General features: G+C 49.3%; 6 protein-coding genes across 6 annotated transcripts; 2 read left to right on the top strand and 4 right to left on the bottom strand.

Moving 5' to 3' along the window:
* Window positions 1–1,300: 1,300 nt before the first annotated feature.
* On the bottom strand, window positions 1,301–3,529 carry HOO65_040700 (Protein kinase domain protein; the record flags this gene model as incomplete). Its single annotated transcript, XM_071000712.1, has 1 exon — window positions 1,301–3,529. One exon carries the CDS (start codon window positions 3,527–3,529, stop codon window positions 1,301–1,303), a length of 2,229 nt encoding a protein of 742 aa, XP_070859543.1.
* A 486-nt stretch (window positions 3,530–4,015) lies between these two features.
* On the bottom strand, window positions 4,016–5,401 carry HOO65_040699 (uncharacterized protein; the record flags this gene model as incomplete). Its single annotated transcript, XM_071000711.1, has 1 exon — window positions 4,016–5,401. One exon carries the CDS (start codon window positions 5,399–5,401, stop codon window positions 4,016–4,018), a length of 1,386 nt encoding a protein of 461 aa, XP_070859542.1.
* A 3,401-nt stretch (window positions 5,402–8,802) lies between these two features.
* HOO65_040698 (methylthioribose kinase) lies at window positions 8,803–10,120 on the bottom strand (the record flags this gene model as incomplete). Its single annotated transcript, XM_071002845.1, has 3 exons — window positions 8,803–9,268; window positions 9,329–9,831; window positions 9,896–10,120. The coding sequence occupies 3 exons, from the start codon at window positions 10,118–10,120 to the stop codon at window positions 8,803–8,805; spliced, it is 1,194 nt and encodes a 397-aa protein (XP_070859541.1).
* Window positions 10,121–12,189: 2,069 nt separating this feature from the next.
* Window positions 12,190–14,031, top strand: HOO65_040697 (Siderophore iron transporter 1; the record flags this gene model as incomplete). The annotated part of the gene is made up of 1 exon (XM_071000710.1): window positions 12,190–14,031. The coding sequence occupies one exon, from the start codon at window positions 12,190–12,192 to the stop codon at window positions 14,029–14,031; it is 1,842 nt and encodes a 613-aa protein (XP_070859540.1).
* Window positions 14,032–16,856: 2,825 nt separating this feature from the next.
* HOO65_040696 (putative PH domain-containing protein) lies at window positions 16,857–18,195 on the top strand (the record flags this gene model as incomplete). The annotated part of the gene is made up of 2 exons (XM_071002840.1): window positions 16,857–17,096; window positions 17,173–18,195. The coding sequence occupies 2 exons, from the start codon at window positions 16,857–16,859 to the stop codon at window positions 18,193–18,195; spliced, it is 1,263 nt and encodes a 420-aa protein (XP_070859539.1).
* Window positions 18,196–19,023: 828 nt separating this feature from the next.
* On the bottom strand, window positions 19,024–20,581 carry HOO65_040695 (uncharacterized protein; the record flags this gene model as incomplete). The annotated part of the gene is made up of 3 exons (XM_071002783.1): window positions 19,024–20,190; window positions 20,282–20,428; window positions 20,525–20,581. The coding sequence occupies 3 exons, from the start codon at window positions 20,579–20,581 to the stop codon at window positions 19,024–19,026; spliced, it is 1,371 nt and encodes a 456-aa protein (XP_070859538.1).
* Between the last annotated feature and the right edge of the window lie 1,125 nt (window positions 20,582–21,706).

The following is a 21,706-nucleotide window of genomic DNA, read 5'->3' as shown; positions in this document are numbered from 1 at the left end:
AAGATAGGGAAGAATGGCAATGCTCACAGCAGACAGGTGATATCTCCCACAAATCCGAAAGAAGGGAAAGTTATCAAACGTCGGAGGCGCACCCTCGAGGGAATTATATGCCTTTACTTTGATTGGCTGTGTTCTTTGGCGTCTATCTACTTACTGTCTGTTGTGCTACAGCAATACGACAGCGTATTCCGGACAGGGGCTGCTGGCTGATGACATCTTCCAGGTATGGTTCCTGGTGTTTTTGGTCTGCGACGACCGCGTGTAAACCAGTCTAAAAGGCCCCGGCGGAGTACAGTGGTTTTGTCCTTCCATATGCATGGCTGTTGCCGCATCGCGTAATCTTTTTCCCGTTGTGCTGGTGGTCGGTAGTAGAGCTCCCTCAGCACCTCAGCACCTTCTCATGGAGCCCTCCTCGACATCTCCTTCCTATCCTGCAAACGTTTCCTCCTTCCCTCCCTTCTCTCTTCCCCTTCCATTCGATCTGCTCGTGGTTCAAGGGCAGCATGAACAGCACATATCTTCAGCTTCAGCTACCTGCCTTGTGTAGATCTTACTGCGCGGAGAATGATGCTCCCATAGGCTTGCTGCAGGCAAGCAGTGTGATCCATCCACCCTTGGAGATTGTCGCTCGACTCTAGCCAAGTCCCTTCTACTATAGCCATTGCACACACATGGTTTAGAAGCCGACAAATGGCCATGTCTAATCCTCCCCTTCTCTGTCTTTGCAAGACTTTTTGCGGTACTGTCAAGCTTCTACCAAGACGCCGAGAGGCCACAGCGTTGACTTATAACCAAGGTTTGCGGCCTACATGCCCCCCACTAACTCGTAAGCCACTTGATCGAGCCTCTACAAGAATGAGATCAAAACCGGCCACATGCGTGACCTTTTGCCTTTGCTTTCAAACATAGTAGGCTGTAGTTAGACTCATTAGCTCAAGCAGTCGTTTCCAACTCGGATATATGGCAAGCATGACCCACCACCACACCACTTAACCTTACACCCTTGTTCTGCCTCAGCACTTCTTCTGCAGTATCGACATCTTATTAGATTGTGTGAAGGGAAAGATAAGTAATGAAAAGCAGTCATGGGATCTGTGTAAATGCTAGCAAAGAAGGATTCGATTGGGACATGTGGTATAGGAAAGCCCTGGACAGGTATGGCGATGGAGGCTTTACGCCTTCAACCGTCAGATGACAGTGACATATTCACTTACCCAGCTGTTTACCATCATGACTTCATTCCTAGAAGGTCACATGTCATGTCCCTGCATGTAGTGGTAAAATAATTGTTTGACATTAGCTAGAGCTTGCTGATAGCCTCGTCCAAGGCAGCTATTATAGGATTGTAAAGTTGGTCAGGGTCTCCAATAGGTGTTCCAATGTTCATCCACATGTCCTTGTCAAAAGGAAAAAGGATCTTCCTTATCTTCAGGCAGACCGGCTTCACGACATCCAGCGCCTCTGGAAATTCCTCCATGATCCTTGAAAGACCCACAGCCATTTGACCTTCCTTAACACCTGCTATATCTTTGAATCTCCCAATATCCCATTTCCGGAGTTCGCTATACCTGGGCGGGTTCTGGTTACCAGCGAATCCATTACTCCATGCTTGGCGTGCGCACATCCAAAGCAAGACATAGAAGAACGACTCGAGGTCGTGGCGGTAGGTGTGATCCTTCTTGCGCAGTACCTCCACCGCCATAAACTGTATCGTGCCGGTCCGGTGCCGTGCCCCGCTCGGTTCACTGTCTAGTATTTTGGCTAAGTCAAGATTGGTGAGCATGCCCTTGAAGCCATTGGCTGTTTCGGGGTTGGTGATAATAATGCTGTTCGGAGAGATGTCGCGGTGCAAGATCTTACCAGTCACATAGAGAGACCGATGCGCTTTGATCGCATCCCGCTCAGACTCCAGCAATTCCTTGATGGTTCTAAAGTCGCTGATGACACGGCCGGCTGGTGAGACGACAAGGCAGGAGTAGTTCCTGTTCTCCCACGAGTCCTCACCAGGTGTGTACAGACTTGGCTTCGTATTGCTAAGCCGCCGCTTCTTTGACCCAGATGCATTGCCAGAAGTGTGATCAGCTGGATATTTGCACTTGGTTGATAGGGGCACGACTGTTAGTGGTTCGTGAAAGTAATCGTCCTCATTCCGAAAACAGTGGGCCGCGGAGAATCGGAGTCCCTCCCGCATCTCTGCAATAGTAGTGATCTGACGATGTGCCACAACCCTGGCCACGCCCTCGACACCCATCGCTTCCGCCCTTTTCAGGTGTTCGACCTCAAGCTTCCGCTTATCCGACGTCCACGAAAATGTGGCAACGTGGCTGTCCTGCGTCCCGTAGCATGTCCTCCCGCGACACACAATGGCTCCCTGTCGAATTAGTGCCTTGTCCAGCCGGAGCCTTGTTTCTTTGCCGTTTGCATCATCCAAGGTGACGTAGCGATGCCCATCCTGCCGCTCCATGAACGTATCCAGGCCCATCGCATCATCATCCATTGTAGCATAGCCAACGAGGGCACGCGCAAATTTGTCCGGCTCGTCGTGGATGTCGAACGTACCCGAGCTGTACGCCCCTGACCGATCGAAGATCCAAAGTTCGATTTCGGAGGCACAAAGAGTGAAGGCGTGCACAAATCGGCGGGTCGGCTGGTCAGTGAAGACACCCTGAACGTGGCACGTGAGCTGGATGAAATCGGCCTTGAAGCTGTATGTGTCGTAGGGCTCCTTCCTCTGCTCGCCCACAACCAGGACGTGCTTGTACCAAAGTGTGTCGCTCCCTTCCGCAGCTGGCCTCTGCAAGAAAAGGTCCATCCGTTCATTTGCCTCTTGAAACTGGTTGGCGGTCTTGATTGTGTGGAACTTGTATGGCGCTTGGTCCAAGAAGCGCTCTTCCAGAGACCGAAGCCAGTCCCAGACCAGCTTTTCGTCAGGCACCTTCGGGAAGGCCGTCCATTTCTTTCCATCATGCGCGGTCAACACCCCCTCAAGCATTGCCTCCTGTTCTCTGCGCCAGCTCTTAGGGTCAAAGAACTTCGCCCAGAAACCCCCTACATTGCGGAAGGTGCAATTCTTTATCTCCTTGAAAAGCTGTCTTTCAGCAATATTGCGCACTTCATTTTCGCCGTGCCAACTCGAGCTGGCCTTGATGACTGTTCCTCTGAATGTTGGGGGGATGCTGGCGGGGGGAGGAGCGAGGTTGTTGACGATGTTGAATACAGCTTCCCAGATGTCGGTGTCAGCAGATTCGTCAACGACATGGCGGACAAGAGGACGAAATTCGTCGAGTCCAACTGCACCCCTTCGGAAATTCTCTAGAATTGAGAATAATTTTCCCACCATGTTAACGTTTCCATCGAGAGAAGGAAGGCTGAATGCTGCTTTAGAGCTAATAAGAGCGTATAGAAGGCCTGCGATATCTTCGTTCCATGGATCGTCGACATGCTCGCATAATCTTTCTCGAACATGATTAAGCGTATTTTTAAGAGGGTTTTTTGAAATGATTTTGATCTGCTGTTCTGTGAGCGCCATTTTGAACCAAAGTGCAGCGCGGCGATGGGTTTAGCAGACAATATTGAAGGGCTGAGATGGAAAGCAACAACACAAAACAAGGCAGACGCAACGCGTCACGTGATACTTGTGGCGATAAGGTCGTTGTCAGGCCGGTGGTGTGAACCGTCGAAACTAGGGCATCCAATAGTAAGGTTCCAGCAGTGCTTTCTCTGCTCTGTTCAAGTAGTAAAATAAAAATAACAAGGCAAGGGCTATAATGCAGAGTCGGGGTTGAGGCCTCGACAAGTGAATACAAAGCGAGGGTGAGGACGAAGATCCAAAGAAGGCCTGCCATTTTTTGGGTTATTGTACTATTTAACGTCTACCTACTGTTGTTTCACAGCATGGAATGGGGGTCTTTTGTTTGCTTGCACCATTTAACGTCTACCTACTGGTTTTCCATAGCAATACAGCGGGACGGAAGCAGCGTGGTTGATGTGGTCTTCCACTACCGCTTTTAGGCAGTCACCGGTTGCAGGTGTACGTCGGCTTCAAGTATCTCCTATGCTTTTTAGGGCTCGGCTTAGCAGCCAGAAGGCGTCCTTGTTGGGTATGGTTCCAGGATTGGTTACCTGGTGGTTTTGGTCTGCGACAACCGCGTGTGCGGTCTCGATCCATTTTGCTCAACCTCCATCTTGTTTCCGGTCTCTTGCGTGCTGCCCTTGCCTCCACTTCCACTTCCAGGATGTCATGGTCACTTGTACTTCCTGGGACGAGTCCCATACGCGTTTCCAATCCAACCACTGCCCTCTGTGGCATAACCACCAGGTCTATCACTCTTCCAGCTCTCTGAGTTGGTTCACTCTTCTGGTTAAGCACTACTAGGTTGTTTTCGGTCAGCCAGTTTTCCAATACTCTCCCTTGAGGGTTTTCTTTTTCATTGGCGTCCCAAGTGCCGTGGTGGGCGTTAAAGTCTCCTAGCGCTATCCAGCTGTGTTCCTTCTCAATGAGCCCAAGTTCTCGCAGTGCTTCACTAAACCGAAAGCTCTGCTCTGGCGCGTTGTAGACTCCTAAAAGTTGGAGTATGCCCTTTGTTGTCTTGATACGCACTGGACATAGGTCTGGGTGTGCTTGGTGCGTCTCCAGTACCCCTCTGTGTTCTGTGGAGCCACATAGCCTGCATCGCGGCTTTTCTTTGCACGCTGCCGTGGGGTGTGCCTTCCAGCATTGCCAGCATAGTGGTATGAACATGGTCCGGCACCTCTTGACTGTGGCGCTGTTGGCGCTTCCGTCAAAGGTCAACGTTTTGGGTAGCAGTTGACCCTCTGGAAGCTCAAGAGCGATCCGGGGTGTGGCGTCCTTGAACTTCTCCGTTTCTAGCTGCCACTTTATGGACTTGACGTGGCCGCCAGTCTGTTTCTCGATTTGCTTCACAAGCCATTTTTCCTTTTTCTGGGTCACGGGGCCGTTGTCACTCAGAATGTAAAAGTCAGCCAGGTTAGTGATGCAGGCGTGTGTCCATTTCTTCTCTACTTCACACGCTTTCGCTCCGCAGGCCTCCCTGATCTGGTTGAGTTTCGTGGCCGTGGCTGTGGTTTTGGGAAGGTGGAAAGCCCAGCCCGAGTTCACCTTCTTCATCAGTATCTCGGATGGTTTGCTCCCCACGGCTTTCGCCACTTCTTCCCCGGCGATGCCTTCATTAGCGGCTGTCGGTCCTCGGATGAAGACCCTGACCATCTGTTCCTTTTCCGCAGCGATGCCTCTGCGAGCTAAAGCAATATTGCGTTCTTTCTCCGTGGCCCGTCCCTCGCGAGGCTTGGTGGCTTTGTCAGGCGTCTCTTTCGCGACCTTTTGCACGGGTGAGGTCACCGGCTCCTCGACTGGGACCACGGTGTCATTTGCATCGGCCATCTCCACCTCAGTTTCAATAGACGCGTCCGGGCGGCCATTGTCTATCTCGTTCTCTTGGGTGAAATCTGGCGGGGCGCTCCTTGGTGCAACCTCCTACTCCATGGTTTCGTCATGTTATCGTGTTGGTAGTCTTTGTCGTTGTAGAGCGTATATGTGTAGGGTTGCTTTGCTTAGGGTTACCTGCTTTTCCTGGAGTTGAAGGAGGGAAGTTTGCCCTGGCCTTGGAAGTCCCAGTGCCCCTCCGAGGTGGTCGGTGTTTGGGCAGTTGTCCCACTTTTTTTGTTTGTTTGTTCTATTTAACGTCTACCTTACTGTTATTTCGCAGAAATACGACGGCCCCACTTTTTTGTGGCGAAAGGAAATCTTCACAAAGGCCATTAACACCCGTCCAATCAGCGAATTGGGGACAACTCTCCCTCCTACAACCCTCGGGGGGGTACCTTTGAGGTCTGGCACCTCCCCTTTTTTCAGGTTTCTGGTGGAAAACGTTTATGACACCGATAACCGTTTTTTCATTCTTTATTATTTTATGGCAAATGAGCTGTGATGCCTTGAGGCCGCACTTACCCAACCTTGAGGTTAACCTCGTCGTCGATCCACCCCCTTTTCCACGACACCTTTTTCGCGATCGTCAACACCTCATCGCCGCAACACCAATCCACCTCAAGGAACACACCATCACACACTCAGGACTAAACTTTGAGAGTTCACACAGTCCAAAATATTTCCTAGGTTTTTCCTTTTGTTTTTGTTCTTTCTTGCGGTCCCGTCTGACGACGGACTGGTGACTTTCGGGTCAGGTCACCAGAAAGGGGACTGCCTCGAGGTCACATCCACACCAAACAGGCAGCGCATCGAAGAAGCGGAAGGACTAACCATGAGCCCCGGATGCTCACACAGTCTGGATTTTAGACAAAATTTATGGAAAAGGCTTCCCAGGCTGCACTGGAAGCTGCTGTCCTGACTTCGTGATCTTCACGATTTCCGGGCACTGCAGAATTTTCAGAGGATCGAATGATTGTGGGGAAGTTGGGACAGACTCCCCTCTTCTGGGTTTAGGGTTGGTCTGGGGTTTACCGGTGGGGTAGGGGGAAGGGAGGGAAAATACGGGAAGCCCTCTTCCCTGCCTTTTTTCCTCTCTTCTCCTTACGGGGATGGAGTCAGCAGGGGAATGTCCTGTGGAGGCCCCTATGGGTACGGCAAAGCCGTGACCCGGGACCACACAGACATGGGCGGAGGGGGTACAGAAAAAACAGGCGCCAGAAAATACGGTCCTCGAAAGAGCTCCGGACTCCCAAAGTGGGGCCGCAGATAGTCCCTAGAGTATAAACTGAATTTCATCATCATCATCATCAGCGAATTGGGGGCCCCCAACATCAGTTCCCCCAGACGGGGCAAAAACAGAAGGGCTCCAGAAGGAAGAAGCGGCAGAGAGCCACCTCGCCTGGAAAGCAAGGTGTCCGCCAACAGACATCTGGCTGTACACGGACGGCTCTAAACTGGAAAACGGCTGGACAGGAGCAGGCTGGTGGGCAGAGAGCGAGGGAAACTGCATCACCGAAGGGGGATGGTCCTGCGGGAGATGGACAGAGGTAGCAGACGCCGAAATCCGAGCGATCAAGCACGGACTAGAGAGTCTGAAACAGTGGCACCTCACGCACAGCAGGACCATCTGGATCTGCACAGACAACCAGGCAGCGACGACGCGAATGAACTCCATGCAGAGGAAAGTGGGAACATCTCAATTCGACGTCGACAGGGCCAGGCAAACAGCACAGAACCTTAGAGCGCAGCACCCCTCACTCGAGGTACACTGCATCTGGGTCCCAGGTCACAGGGGAATTGAAGGCAATGAAAAAGCTGATGCCCTTGCTAAAAGTGCTGCAGTGGAAGTCTTTGAATATACCATGTCGCTAGCGAGAGCTAAGAGATGGCTGAGAGAGGACCTCCACCAAGCACACAAAGCCTGGTTCAAGGATCAGAAAACGGTTGTACACCATGCCACCAGGAAACTCTTGGAATTCCCCCACCCAGACAAGCTGGGCGTTCCAGAAGGCCCCCGCAAGCACCAGGGAAAGATCCTGGCAGCGATATCAGGACACGGTGACTTCGCAGCATACCACCGAAGGATGAATCACCCGGACACTCGCAATCACTGCCACAGATGTGGCAGCGACAAGAAAGAAACCCACGAGTGGACCTGCCGGAAAAACTCAAAACCATGGAGCCATACCTTCGTGCAGAAGTTGCTGCTCTCTTCCAAAGGCAGAACGTCTCTGATCGGCGCGATTGCCAAACGGTCAAGCCCGACATGACAATCCAAGAAAACTAACAGCGGCGTGAACCGCCCCAACTAACTCTAAAGACACCAGGAAAAAAATCCCACTCCCGACAGAAGTCTCCCCAATGAAAAGTGCCGAGTACCTGACGTTCACCCCGGCCCGCCTCCGCTCCCCTCTGCTTCCGCTAGGTGAGATAAAGTCGGATGACGAACCCCCCCCCCTCTCCCCACCTCTGACACAGCCGTTGGTTCTCCCCATAGGGAACCACTCCCCTCGCATTCAACACCCTCTGGAAATCTATTGCTTGCACAAACCTTCACCCAATCTCGCTCTTTGCTGCTTGACTGCTTGAAAATGTGTTTGCCTCAATGCTTTCCATTTCTGCTTTTGTTCCTTTTGCTCTTATCTTTCCTTCCCGCTTTGCTCTTCACCTGTCAGGTAATCGACCCGAACAAAGATCCCTATGGCACCGCTGGTGACCGGGGTTGGAGGACGGATTGATGGCCTACACAGGCCCATATACGGCGGCCGAAAAAGCAGTCTTCTTACGGCCGAATCGAGAAGTCTGGACTCGAAAAACCTACATTTTTCTTGATCTGATCCCACGTCATAGAGATCCACGGAGCCACGACGCAGGTCAAGCTTAGATAGTTTTAGGTAGAGAATAAATACAACAACAACAACAACAACAATCAGCGAATTGGGGACATGGTCTAGTGGTATGACGGATCCTTAGCATGATGCGGGCCTCCGGGCCGTAAGCTCATAGACCTGGATCAGGTCCGGGGTTCGATTCCCCGTGTCTCCAGCAACTCCAAGATTCTTTTTTTTGCCCGTCTCCCAAGCTCGGCGTGCAGAGGTCAAGCCCCGTAATGAACGGGATATGTATGTGGTATTGGGATCTTTCTCTCTCTTTTTATCTCTACTACTTCCGTCGTATTACCGGGAAAACTGGTAGGTAGACGCTAAATAGTACATACATACATACATCACTTCCATCAAAAATCATGTCCAGAAATCTCACATCTAACCAGTATGCGTCATTATCAACCAAAAAAAGACCTTGGCCGTCTTTTACTGCTAAAAGCAGCGAAGAATAAAACAAAGCCCACTCTCTCTCTATGGACGTTTGAAAAACCCACCAAATGCTTCATTCTCCTCGAAAAACGCCCGGTCCTTGGCCCAAGCTGCCTCAATCAACTGGGCCCCAATCGTCGCCACCCGGGCCAATTCCTCATCGGAGCCCCAAACTCCAGGCATTGGCGAGACACATATCAGATGGGCTCCGACATGCAACAGCGCACGGAAAGCAAAATCATCGCGCTCCTCAAGTGTGGCCCAGGGCCGCGTTTTGTTGGCCCGTGGTTGCAGGCCTGTGTCTGACATATATGCATCAATGAAGCCAACAGCAAGATCTAGCCCGGCTGGAATGTTGCGAAATAGGTGCAGCTGGTACATTTCAGCTATCATCTGGCCAACGTCTACGGCAAGATGGCCAAGCGAAAACAGCTCCCAATCAACGACAAACCCGGTAAGCTGGGTAATCTGGCTAATGGGAATGTCTGGGACCACAATGCTACCGATGCTGTTAGATTTCTCCACTCCAAAGCACTTAAGGGGCTCTTTAAGCATCTAGGTGACCTACTTTCCAGTCCAGAAATCTCCATGGACCACGTGTGTGCTGCTGTCAAGCTCACGGCGAGTTTGGTTGACAACTCCATTTATAGTCTCATCACTCAGCAGTTCCAATGCCCCAGGGGACTTTTCTTTCATGGCCAGCAGCCCACCATAGTTCAGTTCCTGTTTCAGCGCTGGACCGCTAACGTTGCTTGCCGCTAAAGCCTTTGCAGCTGTATTAGTCGGGCTATTAGCCCAGCTGTGAAGGTTGACAAGCCAGTGCCCTAGCGCACGGCCAAACTCCATGACTTTCTCTCTCTCAATCTTGCCCAGTGTAGGTTGGGACAGATGGCTAAAGCCATAACTGCGTAGATCGATGCCTGAAGGGAAGTAGCTTTGGACCATTGTATTCGAGGCAGGGTCGCTGTACAAAACTCGCGGACTAGAGACTACAGGCATGTTAGACCCAGTAGCCAGCCTCGGGTCACAAGGCATGTGCTCCACGATTTTCAGGGCTTCGACTTCAAGTTTCTTTTATATCTGTTAGCCGCTATCAATATCCAAGTTGTCTCCAAGGTCAAGAAAAAAAACATACAAAGCGCACCAGGTCTAGCTTGAACGAAGGCTGAATTCGCATGTATGGTTCAGCATGCTTAATCAAGACATATCGGGTGCCTTCAACTGGAACCTTTAGTTCTCCTCGCATCGTAAAGTTGGCATGACCGCCAGAAACAGGGAACAGCTCGGAAACGGCATACTCTGTATTCTTCAGAGCTTCGAAAACCTCCCGGTAGACACGTGCTTGGGAATCGTCTTGCATGATGGATTGATGGACGATCGCGCCCAGTTCAATTAGGAATGCTGTTGGTTCGTATGAGTCCCGTGTCCCTATATTATTCAGGGCGATGGCATATATCCGCAAAGGAGGGTGCTCTGAGAAGAGTATTCATACATTCTCAAATGTCCATATCAAGCGACACGTATAACTGTTGCAGTGGTGTGTAGCTCATGATGATACAATATGAGCCAACAATGCACTAGGAAAGTGGGGCTATACATTGCCCATCATGAAAAAGGGCTTGGGCGTAAGTAAACAAAGTGTTGGTTAGCTGTCCCAAAGTATGACAGAACCCAGGTTTGAGCAAGGAAGGGCATATAATTAGAGTATGAGGCTGTAAGAGCCTATTTCCCCAGAGCTGACCACGGAGTTTGTATGACTCTCTTATTTCAGCTCACTGGAAACCCTCAGCATAATAACCGGTCCAACTGATGGAAGAGTGTGTCGTGCAGCAGCGCTAGCGCTAAGCAAAACACATATATACCCATGCACATTGCTATTGTACAGTATACCTGACATGTTGATCCACACGGAACCTCATAAAGGAGCAAAAAGGCCCATAAACACGTGCCATGTGTGGATTTCCCAAGCCTAAGTCGAGAGATAGTCTGTTGCCATTCTAGATGCCTCGTCTCAAAACACCGAGGTCTCCTCATGCGTCTCTTCAGCCCGGATATCGGAGATGCAACGAACAGTCCAGTCCGTATTGGGTCCCAAATAGGCAGCGCAGAGAAGGGCCGCAAACAAGCTAGCAGCATCGCACTATTTGAAAATTCTCATCCGCCGTTGCAGCCATTACGCAACGAAAACCTTTCCATGAGCAGTGGCAGAAGTTAGAGCACGGGACAAACACTGCTTGTGGTGCCGGCTAATCTGATTGATTAGATCAGGTCTGGCCAAAAACGGAAGGACGCTAGGTACATAGGTACATGGATAAAATGCAAGCACCATGGCCCTCAAAGCCCCCCCCTCTTTCCGAGCTTTTCTTCTACTACTCCCCCAAATGCTAGCGGTTCCTTTCCTTAGCCAAAAAGCCAGCGGCTGGCTCGAGAAATATAACCCTAAACAAACTCTCGTGCTACTTGCACCCGCTGCGTCTCCACTTTTCGGAATAGTTTTTTCTCGCGGCTTCCTTTAATTTGCTTGCAGCCCCACATGCACGACAACAGCGCTGATTGATAACACATCCAATCAAATTTCTGGCCACACACCAGGAACTTTTTTCTTAGACTTTTAGGTTACCCTGGCGGCGCCATTGCAAACTGTTACGTTACGGTCGCGGAGAAGGGAAGTAGAACCAAAAGAACAAATCTAGCTTAGCGGGCTTCCACCTATCAGCTGAATCAAGGCCTCATTGCTACTTCACGGCGAGAAAAAGAAAGAAAGAAGGCGATATCTACTACATGTCTTGATCTTGGATAAAACCGCCTCACAAAGAAAGAACCCCCGCGCATATCGCCGATTCCAGGCCGGGATCCTCTTTCCCTCTTGCGCCGTGGGGGCCATACAGCGTTCTCGAGCACTAAAGTCTCGACGTACCAATGTACCGACGTATCGATGTACCTCGGAACATGAATCCATTTATGTAGCTGACCCTCCGACTGGACCCTGCTGCCTCCCCTTCCTGGTCCTTTTCACCTCTCTTCTTTTGCCGTTTTTGTCTTCTGTCTTTGCTTTTAATTCTTTTCCCTTACTACAGCTGTCTAGCGCAAACCTGCACATAATTCAATAAATGTGTCATTCAATCCTTCTTGCCGTTATCAATCTCTGCTAGCTCTCTTGATTACTTGATCGCCTTCGTCCGTCTTTCTCCTCGCTCACCCTAGTTCATTCCGCATTTGCGTTATAAATCTTGGGCCCGTCCCTGGCTTGAGCTTCTTCTCTGCCTTCTGTTCTTCCTCTTTCCCCTGCCTTCGTCTTTGTTCTTATCCCCGATGTATACAGTCCAAAACCACACAATCTTTAGGCCCCGCCACTAACTAACTGGCCTGTCTTCTTCTATACTCAACTCTTTCTCTACATTAATAATCACCTTCTAGCTAGCCCTCTAGATGCCCTTGTTCGGATCCAAAGGGGCCCGCCCCAGCGACTCGGTCGCGGCTGTCAATGAACCCCCCACAGACTCTGACTCTGACAATTACATTAATCCGGAATACAATTCCAAGATCGTTGAAAAGTCCAGCGGCGTGGCCCGCATTGAAGCCCTGTCCTCTGTTCTCACCCTTTTCGATCGTATCGCTTTATACTTGAGCATATTCTTAGTCGCCTATGTCTATGGCTTGGATGGAACTCTCAGATACACCTACCAGACATATGCCACATCGTCGTTTGGCGAGCATTCCTTGCTAGCCACCATCAATGTTGTCCGTGCTGTCATTGCAGCTGCCGCCCAGCCCACCGCCGGGAAAATTGCCGATGTGTTTGGTCGCATGGAGCTTGTCTGTGTCTCGGTCTTTTTCTATACTATTGGTACTATCGTACAATCTACGGCCAACAATATCGAGGCCTTTGCCGCTGGTGCTATTCTGTATCAAATCGGCTATACCATGATCATCTTGCTTGTGGAGATCATTATTGGTGACATTTCGTCTACCCGTAGCCGTGTGTTCCTTAGTTACATCCCCGCGACCCCCTTCATCATCAATACCTGGGTTAGTGGAGATATTTCGAGTGCTGTCCTAAAGACTACCACCTGGAAGTGGGGCATTGGCATGTTTGCCATCATATACCCCGTCTGTGCCTTGCCCCTCATTGCCACTCTCTGGACCATTGATCGTCGGGCTAGGAAACGGGGTTTGAACCCTCATGGCACTCATAAGCGCAGCATGTCTGAGCTGGCTGTCCATCTCTTTTGGCGTCTGGATGTGGTTGGCATTGTTCTCATGATTGCCGTCTTTGCCTTGATTCTGGTTCCCCTCACTCTTGCTGGTGGCTCCAGCTCCAAATGGGGCACAGGTCATATCATCGCCCCTCTCGTTGTCGGAATCATCTGCGTGCCGGTATTTATTTTCTGGGAGATGCGAGCGCCCCATCCACTTGTTCCTTTTGTCTTGATGAAAGACCGGTCTGTGTGGAGTCCCATGGCTCTCGCCCTTTTGCTCAATTTTTCCTGGTACATGCAGGGAGATTACCTTTATACGACCCTTATTGTTGCCTTTGACTTTTCGATTAAGGCTGCGACTCGTGTCACTTCGCTGTACTCATTCTGTAGTGTTCTCATGGGTGTTTTTGTTGGCCTCATTATCTTCAAGGTGCGCCGTATCAAGCCCTTTGTCATCGCCGGTACTTGTTTGTTCATGGTGGCATTTGGATTGCTCATCCACTATCGTGGCCAGCCCAACTCTTCTGGTCGCTCTGGAGTTATTGGTGCTGAGATTCTCCTTGGTATCGCCGGTGGTCTGTATCCCTATCCGACCCAGTGCTCGCTTCAAGCCACTCTCAAGCATGAACATCTAGCCGTCATGACTGGGCTTTACTTGGCTACCTACAACATTGGCTCAGCTCTGGGTAACACTGTCTCTGGAGCTCTGTGGACACAGGTGCTTCCCAGCACACTCGAAAAGAATCTCGCTGGCATCAACGACACCCTAGCAGCTCTCACCTACCAGGATCCGTTCACACAGGCTGCTTTGTATCCCGTGGGCACGCCCGAGCGTGACGCTATCATTCAGGCCTACCGCCACGTTCAGCGGCTGTTGACCATCACAGGCATTTGCCTTTGCGTTCCCATTATTGCATTTGCCCTGTGCCTGCGTAACCCCAAGCTGAACAACAAACAAACACTAGCTAAGGACACACATACAACAGATCACGAGGGTGTGAACACTACTACTCCCGAGGTCATGTACAACAAGGAGAAGCAAATTAATGAGGAGAACGAGGTTAGGGGTTAAAAGTTACGTCTTTTTTTTCCATCTCTTGGAATCATATTCATTAATGCTTAATTCAAGAAAGGAAAAAACGAAATAAAAAAGTAAAACTGTCTCACACACAGTATTCAGTTGGTTGCTTGAAAATAAATCAATTTCTAACGCTGATTGTCATCTGCTCCATAGGGTTAGGGTTTAACACGCGCGCAAATTTATGATCATTCTGAGCAACTGCTTGCAGTCATCTTTCCACAACTATTTGCATTCTTGTCACCCACTAGAGATATGTACTCCTGGGGCAACTACTTTTAGGGAATGAAAAAAAAAAAAAGAGATAGGACGACTAAATTTTCGCACCAAAACTTCTTCACATCGCGACTTTGCATGACTTTCATCATTTTTTCTAGCTGTAAGAAATGAACCCTCAATCTGTCCATTGGAAACGCTGGAACAGGAATTTCTGGCCATAGCTTTGCTTTTATTTAGCCTGTGAGTTCTTTTTTCTCCCCTATATATTAATTTCCCTTGATTGTCTCGGCGAGCTTCCTTGCTTTCTCCGGCTTAGAGAGTTTGATCAAAGAAGGAGGGAACTGTGGGGGAAGAGGGAAAATGTGAACAAACTGCATTCAATTAGCAACGGTAGATGCAAGAATAACAAACTAGGGAGACTAACGATGCGGTCGGTAGAGTTCTAGGAAAGCTCAAGTCGGCGACAAACAACAAGCGCCGTGGCTGCAGGGAAGGCTTATTTTGCTGTCCGCACACGTCAACAGTTTTCCCTTTTCTTGCCCTCGTTTTTTCTACGACGTTTTGAGATAACATTGGCGAGGAGACGAGGGTGGGGGACGAGAATCAAGCCCTTATCGGAGTTATAGCCCAAATCAACAAGGTGTCGAGCCATGGGAACATGAAGGACGACTTCTTGACGAGACAGGACATGGAGGTAATTGGGCCTGGGAGCCGTTTAGCCGCAGCGACTGTGTCTGTCTGTTCGTTGTTATTCTGTTCTGTTTTACCGTGATTGACTGCGACTTGACTTGCATCAATTTTGTAGCGGGGTAAATCATATTTGTCTGTGGCCTTGCCTTGCATTGCCTTGCCTTGCCTTGTCTTTGGTAGTCAGCCGAGCATCTAGGCTGATCAAAGCGGTTGGAGGACGACTAGTCTTTGGTTCTACACAGGATTTCACAGCGTCTATCTGAGACTGCATCATTTGCAGCTGCTCTACTGGCCAATTGTCTGTGGCTTTTCTTGGTTTTATTTCTTTGTCCTCCAAGTTTTGTTCCTATCTTTAGCTTTGGAAAGGCAGGGCTTGCATTTTTAATACCTTCTATCACCTTCTTTCATGGCCGTGGTCGAATCATTCTCTTCATCCCAGACCGTCAGACCCGTCCTCATGAGCGTGTTTGGTTAGACTCAGGTAAGACTTTTCCATGGTTTGGGCTTGTATGCTTTTGGGGGCTGGCATCCTTACCTCTGTTCCTACATTTTTTTTATTCGTTTGCTAATGTAGAAAGAAAATAGAAACGTCTAGATCGAAATCGGATTTCGTGAGCTTTGACTTTTGTCGCCGCTGTTCCTTTTTGGTCTCCTGACCGGCTGCTGATAGCCGCTAAAAGCCATAACTCTCGATGGCTTGTCCTTGTTTGCTGAGAATAATTTGCATATTGCTTAGCCCTATACATGTACCGTTTATCTTCGAACTTTTCCTTCCTTTTTTCTTTGCTATGCCATGTCAGCTCATCCTTTTCTCTTTCCTCCTCTACTCCTCATTGTCACGTCTCATATTTTAACCTCATTCATTGCCTGTTAGCCACAAGACAGGCAGGGCGCATCCATCAGCCACGTTATTGTCATCTGCAGTAACGGCGCCCCACCAGCGCCACATAAGAATCCTCGAAAGCATAGCAACAAAGCCCACTTATCCCTTATGGTCTAGGCCAAGCTTTTGATTGATTGCTGGGCTTCTGCTCCTTGTTTCTTTTCTTCCCTGTCGTGTGTCCTTGCTCGTTTCTCCTTCGTCTCTCTCCTCCCTTGATTCCACTGTTTCACTGCTTTATTGGGGCACCCCGTCTTCTTCTTTCTTCTTCTCCCTTGTCCAGTGTCTAAGCGACAGCCTTGACTCTCTCTGACTACAGCAACGCAACGGTAATCCTGTTTCCAGGAGGAGTCTTGTTCTCTCCTTCTCTTTTTTCTTCACTTTCTCACGGCCTGCCTGCTCATTTTACCTTGCCTTTATTAATTCAGCGGCTGTTATTTATAACGACCTCAACAGCCGCCGTCTATACTTCCTTTTTCTCCTGTACACCCTCTCATCTTCTGTTTCTTCGCTTTAATTTATTTCTCCACGCCAGGCCCCCTTCTAGAATCCTGCCGGGCTTTGTTTTGCTTGCTGTCTATTACCCCTTCTTGGCTCATTTACCTTTTTGTTTTTTTTTTTTTTTCTTTTTCGAAGGCCAAGTCCAAGTCCAAATCTAAGCAACCTCAACTTGACCTCGCCCTTTAACCGCATAACGCCCGCCATTTTACCAGCCACGAGGTACCTGTGCGCTTGTTTGACGCTTGACGGTACTCGCCTTCCTTATATATCTCCCTCCTTCATCTGCACATCACTAGACTCGCTTCGTTTTCCCCTGCGCTCAGTTGTTCCTGACTAGACCAGGCTCTTGCCTTGTTTTGTTATTCTGGGTATCTTGGCTTCTATCTCCCTAATTCTTTCGACATATTTTACTGTCTGCTCCTCTCATCTTTGTCCCAAGCAAACGTTCAGCACTCATCACATACTACTTTTACTACCCCCCCCCCCCCCCCCCCCACTTCACTTGACACTTTGGTATTGATGTACCAAGATGACTGCTATTGCAATGTCTGTGGCTATCCCAAAGCCGGCGAGTCAACAGGACTCAACCTCTAATACTGCCGACTCACAGGCTCCTCGCCTCTTCCAAAAAAGCAACACCAATGACAGCATCTCTCGCCAATGTGACCGCCGGATTCTCGGCAATTCACCTGTGGATCAAAATGGTAGCTTCGAGTTTGATCGTGTACTCAAAAGCGGCTATGTCCAGAAACGAACACAGAAAACCAAGGTACGAGAGGTGCTCGCCTAACCGCCAAATAGCCGGATGTATCACTACGTGACCCTTACTAACTCCCTATATTCAGACTTGGAAATCTGTCTTCGTTGTTCTCCGCCCAACGTCGCTTTCTATCTACAAAACCGAACGCGAAACCAAGCTTCGTAATAAGATTGAACTTGCCGATCTAACTGCTGTTGTGCACCTTAAAGACCCCAAGCACAAGCGAGACCATGTTTTTGGACTGTTCTCTCCCTCGCGCAACTACCACCTCCAGGCTTCATCGGAGGCTGAAGCCAATAATTGGGTCGACCTTATTCGCACCCAAGCTAGAATCGAAGAAGAGGAAGAGGAAATGTTTTTGCAGAGCCCTCAAGTTCGCCCAGGTGCTGCCTTTATGGATCGCATGTTTAACAAGAAACGACCCATGGTTGGTGAGAGTGATGGTTGTAATGCCGCTTCTGGACTTGGCGATGACCGAGTCCTATCGTCTTCGCCTGAACTTCAAGTTAAGCCACCGACTCCTCGCTTGAACTCACCACCCATGTCCATGGTCATGGACTACTCGGGGCTCTCGAGCAACGAGATGGCATCTGACTTTTCTGACGCCGATGTCCCCCGCCGCTTTGTCCCTATTGCGTCGGATAAAAATTCTGCCGGTGTCGTTCATGAGGATAACCCTGCCCCCGCCAAACGCCTGAGCATGCCACAAGTCCCACCCGCAGCCAACAGCGTTGGTCATACTACCGTTCCCGATCCCGATCGTGTAATCTGGCATGACTGGCTTTGGATGCAGCGTAGTAAAGGCGGTGTTCGTCAATGGCGCAATTACTGGGCGGTGTTGCGCCCACGTAATCTCATTCTATACAGAGACCAAACTGAGTACACAGCGCAGTTTATCCTGCCTTTGGGCTCTATTGTGAATGCTGTTGACATGGACCCCGTTAGCAAGACAAAGAAATATTGCCTACAGGTCATCACAGAGGAGAAGACCTTCAAATTCTGTGCCCATGACGAAGAGTCTCTGGTACAGTGTTTGGGTGCGTTTAAAAGTCTGTTAGCTAAGAGACGGGAGCTTGAAGCTGCTGCAGCGGCACATGCAAGAAATTGAGTATGGTATAATTTTCTACCTTAGCCATGATTTCTTGTTGATCCAACTCTTCCACTCGTTTATCATTTCCATCACTCCTTCCGCTCGGATAACTTTGCTCTCAGCCTGTCTCGATACCCAGCTTCATCCATTATTATTCTCTTTTGTTTTTGTTTCCTCCGTTTCGTCCCTCCCTTTGTCTTCTTTCTAGTATTTCATGAGATCACGACTCCTTCACTCTACCAACTTAAACAACGCACAACAAGTCTGTTAATTAATACTCCCCTGTTGGCCTTGGTATTTCCTGCATACATTCCCCCCCCTTTTTTTTATTTTGCCTTGCAACCGTTTTTAATCTACCCAGCGGTTTGAGCAAGTTTTCCAATTGGCGAACCTTAACATCTTGTTTCTTCTCACAACGTAGGAAACTAATTATTTATAATTGAATATTGATCTAAATTGAATAAATCAATACACGATGAATGGGGGTATCTCATCGTCGCTGCTAATAAAATGCGTTGCTTGCATTACCATGTAAATCAAAACGTGGCCTACGCTTGTTTGCCTTCATCTTCAGATAAGACATGACCTCGTTATAAATTTCAACTTGCAGTCCATTTCTATATCCATACTCTGATAGTGACCAGCCTCTTCTCTAGAACCACCAAACTCCAACCAGGAAACCCGCACAGCAATCTTCTTTCATGATGCTAATTGGAAGTTAACTGAAAGAAATCATCATCAAAATCCTCCATATCGTAAACCTGCAAGCCGTCATCGCCTGGTTCCATATATATGTCATCAAATGACCCCGCCTCTGTTCCGTTTGTTACTCCGAGACCCATGATCTCAGCGCCCGACATTGGCATGCCTACGCCCATAGGCGCTGGGGGGGGCTGCACTGGGTACGCCCATTGACGGTGCCATAGGTGCTGGAGGAGCGCCACCCATGGGTGCCGAGGGTGCAGCTGCGGTCGGGACCGGAGCTGGAACAGAAGCAGGTGTTACTTTCCTAGCACTGGCAGAAGTGGTAGTCGGTGCGAGAGGTGGAGCATCGGAGATGAGAATGTCTTCAGACCCGTCGACAGAGGCGAACGTCATTTTATTTATATCTGGTGGCATAACGAATGATGCGCCGGGCTGTTGTGGCGGGGGAACAGCAGATACGGACATCATGGCCGCAGGTGCAGGGATGGATGTAGATGTAGACGTATGGGGAGTAGCGTTAGACAGTGCAGCAGACTTCTTCTTAAGCGCTTGTTTCGGTTTTGTAGTGGTGGCCATGACCGGCGGTATCTGCGGCGGCGGCACTGGGGTCTGTTTTTGCTCTGTTTGACCAAAGCTAGTGTTCGTAGAACTCATATCGTGACTAGCCGTAGGTGGGACTTGTGGGCCTTTGGCGAGCATGGCGGGTGTGGCCTTGCTAGTTATGGCAGGTGAGGCTTTAGATAATGCAGGCGAGCCCTTGGCAGATGCTTTACCTAAGGCAGGTGGCCCTTTGGCTAGCGCAGGCGAGGCCTTGCCCACTGCAGGCGAAGATTTGGACAGTGCGGGAGAAGACTTCTTAGTGGGCGATTTGGAGATGCCACTTGTTTTAGCTAATGCAGCTTTAGTAAGAGCAGGAGATTGCCTTTTAACCGGTGATTTAGTAAGAGCACTAGAACTCTTTGCTAATGCAGCCTTGGTCAAAGCCGGCGAGGCTCTGGAAGGGCGGGGGGTAGATCCAGAAGATGAGGGCTCTTTCTTCATCATGAGTGGTGACGTGCTTCGGGCTGATACTGAAGGTGGTGGAACAGGAGTGACAGTGGGCGCCATTGGTGCTTCTGGGGCCATGACCATAGGTGCCATAGGGGCGGTCGGTACACCTGGAGGGATGATTGGTGGCGGCACCGGGGTTGCTTTAAAAGGGACCGGGGTTGGTGAGGCGGTACTGGGTGCCGGCTTCACAGCACCGTTGGTAGATTTAGAGGAAGTGATGCGGTCTAGATCACGTGATAGAATAGCTCTGGCATCAAGCTGTGAGGACATGTTAGGTGAGGCTCAAAAGCGCATATCGCGCAAAGAAATAGGGCGATGAAGGGTGTGAGTTTGAAAGAGGGAAACTCACGATTTGCATTTCTAATTCATCTATTGCATTCTGCCATCGCCGGTCGGCTTCAGGTAGTTTGGCTTTCATGCTTTCCTGGATAGAGGTAAAATCGCCAGCTGGGCCAAGACGCGCAGCATCCCGAAGAGCGCGGCCGAGATCGATAATCTGATGGTTTAGGGTTAGCTCGCTGCGCTTGTCCTGGCGCCAAAAATCTTCGAAAAAGAAGTTGATGCTGTTGTCTCAAGACAATTGTCAACATACTATTTGAGTTTTGACATCTAGTAGTTGTTGTATTTGATCCTTTGGTGAGGGATCCATTTTAGCAATAGTTTTCCAAGTTGGAGGCTCGAAGCTAGAGATAGCAATAGCGATGGTCGTGAGGCTAGATTGTGTAGATGAGAGGACAATAACAAGTTCAAGGCGAGAAGGCGACAGGAATTGACGAGGTTTGTTTGGAAAGTTGCGACGGGGTCAAGGGCCGAATTAGAATATATATGAGGCAAGGTCCACTTTAAGGTTAGACAATAACAGTAATACGTTGCCTGGTTCCAAACGCACGTTGAGTAAGAGTAAATAAAGCCTTCTTTCCCCATGCGTGACGCTGGACATCAGGGATTCCCGTTGGCAAATCTACTATTTTGTGTTGTCGAGCATGTTAATTTTAAGGCAAGAAATGAATATTTGATGAGCAGTTTTTAGGGTCAGAGGGGAAGGCAAGATAAAGAATGAGTAAGACTGAGACATACGACCTGACGTCGTCATCTTCACGTGATAGGAAGGGCAATGTAGAAGAGCAAATAGAATGCCGATTGTTCGTACCATTAAAGAAACTTCCTTTTATTCCATTTGGATTCGTAAGCGTCCTGATCACCTAGTCACAGAGTATTATATATTCTAACTTGCTGGGTACTGGTCTGATTGTAGGTAGGTAGGGATAACTCTAAGTTAGCTGGTCAGGTCGTTTTTTTAGAGGAGGTACAATAATAGTGCAACAGTGCAGCTGCCAAAAACAGATCCTGCCCTGTTTGACTTGTCTGCTGCTATCCAGACGGAAACCTGCAAGAGAACATGACGTTCTTGCCTCTTTCTTCGTGAAGCCCTAGCGATATAGTTCAACTAGCTATTGTGCGTTCATAATCTCCACACCAATATTATCAAATAAGGCAAGCGTCAAAACCAAGAAAAAAATTGTCCCTACTCTCATCGAAAGTTGCGAATAGCTCAAAAGCAGGAATCTTCAGCATTGGTCTCTCCAAATATCGGCACCGTCCGTCCTCTGAAACTTTCCCTCATCGAGCTCTCCTATCTCGCTATGAACGGATTTTGATTTGTACATGTGCACCCCACTCCTCCGAGTACTTAACCCTACTGTTATGCTATTACTAACTAATATGATTGATCATTGTCGTCAGTGACAGTGGCAGCATAACAACAGATCATTAT

Source organism: Ceratocystis lukuohia (genome assembly GCF_044167205.1).
Source record: "Ceratocystis lukuohia strain C4212 chromosome Unknown Supercontig4_pilon, whole genome shotgun sequence".
In the NCBI taxonomy this organism is placed as follows: domain Eukaryota; kingdom Fungi; phylum Ascomycota; class Sordariomycetes; order Microascales; family Ceratocystidaceae; genus Ceratocystis; species Ceratocystis lukuohia.
Note: the sequence above shows the minus strand (reverse complement) of the source record. Positions and strands in the feature narration are given on the sequence as shown.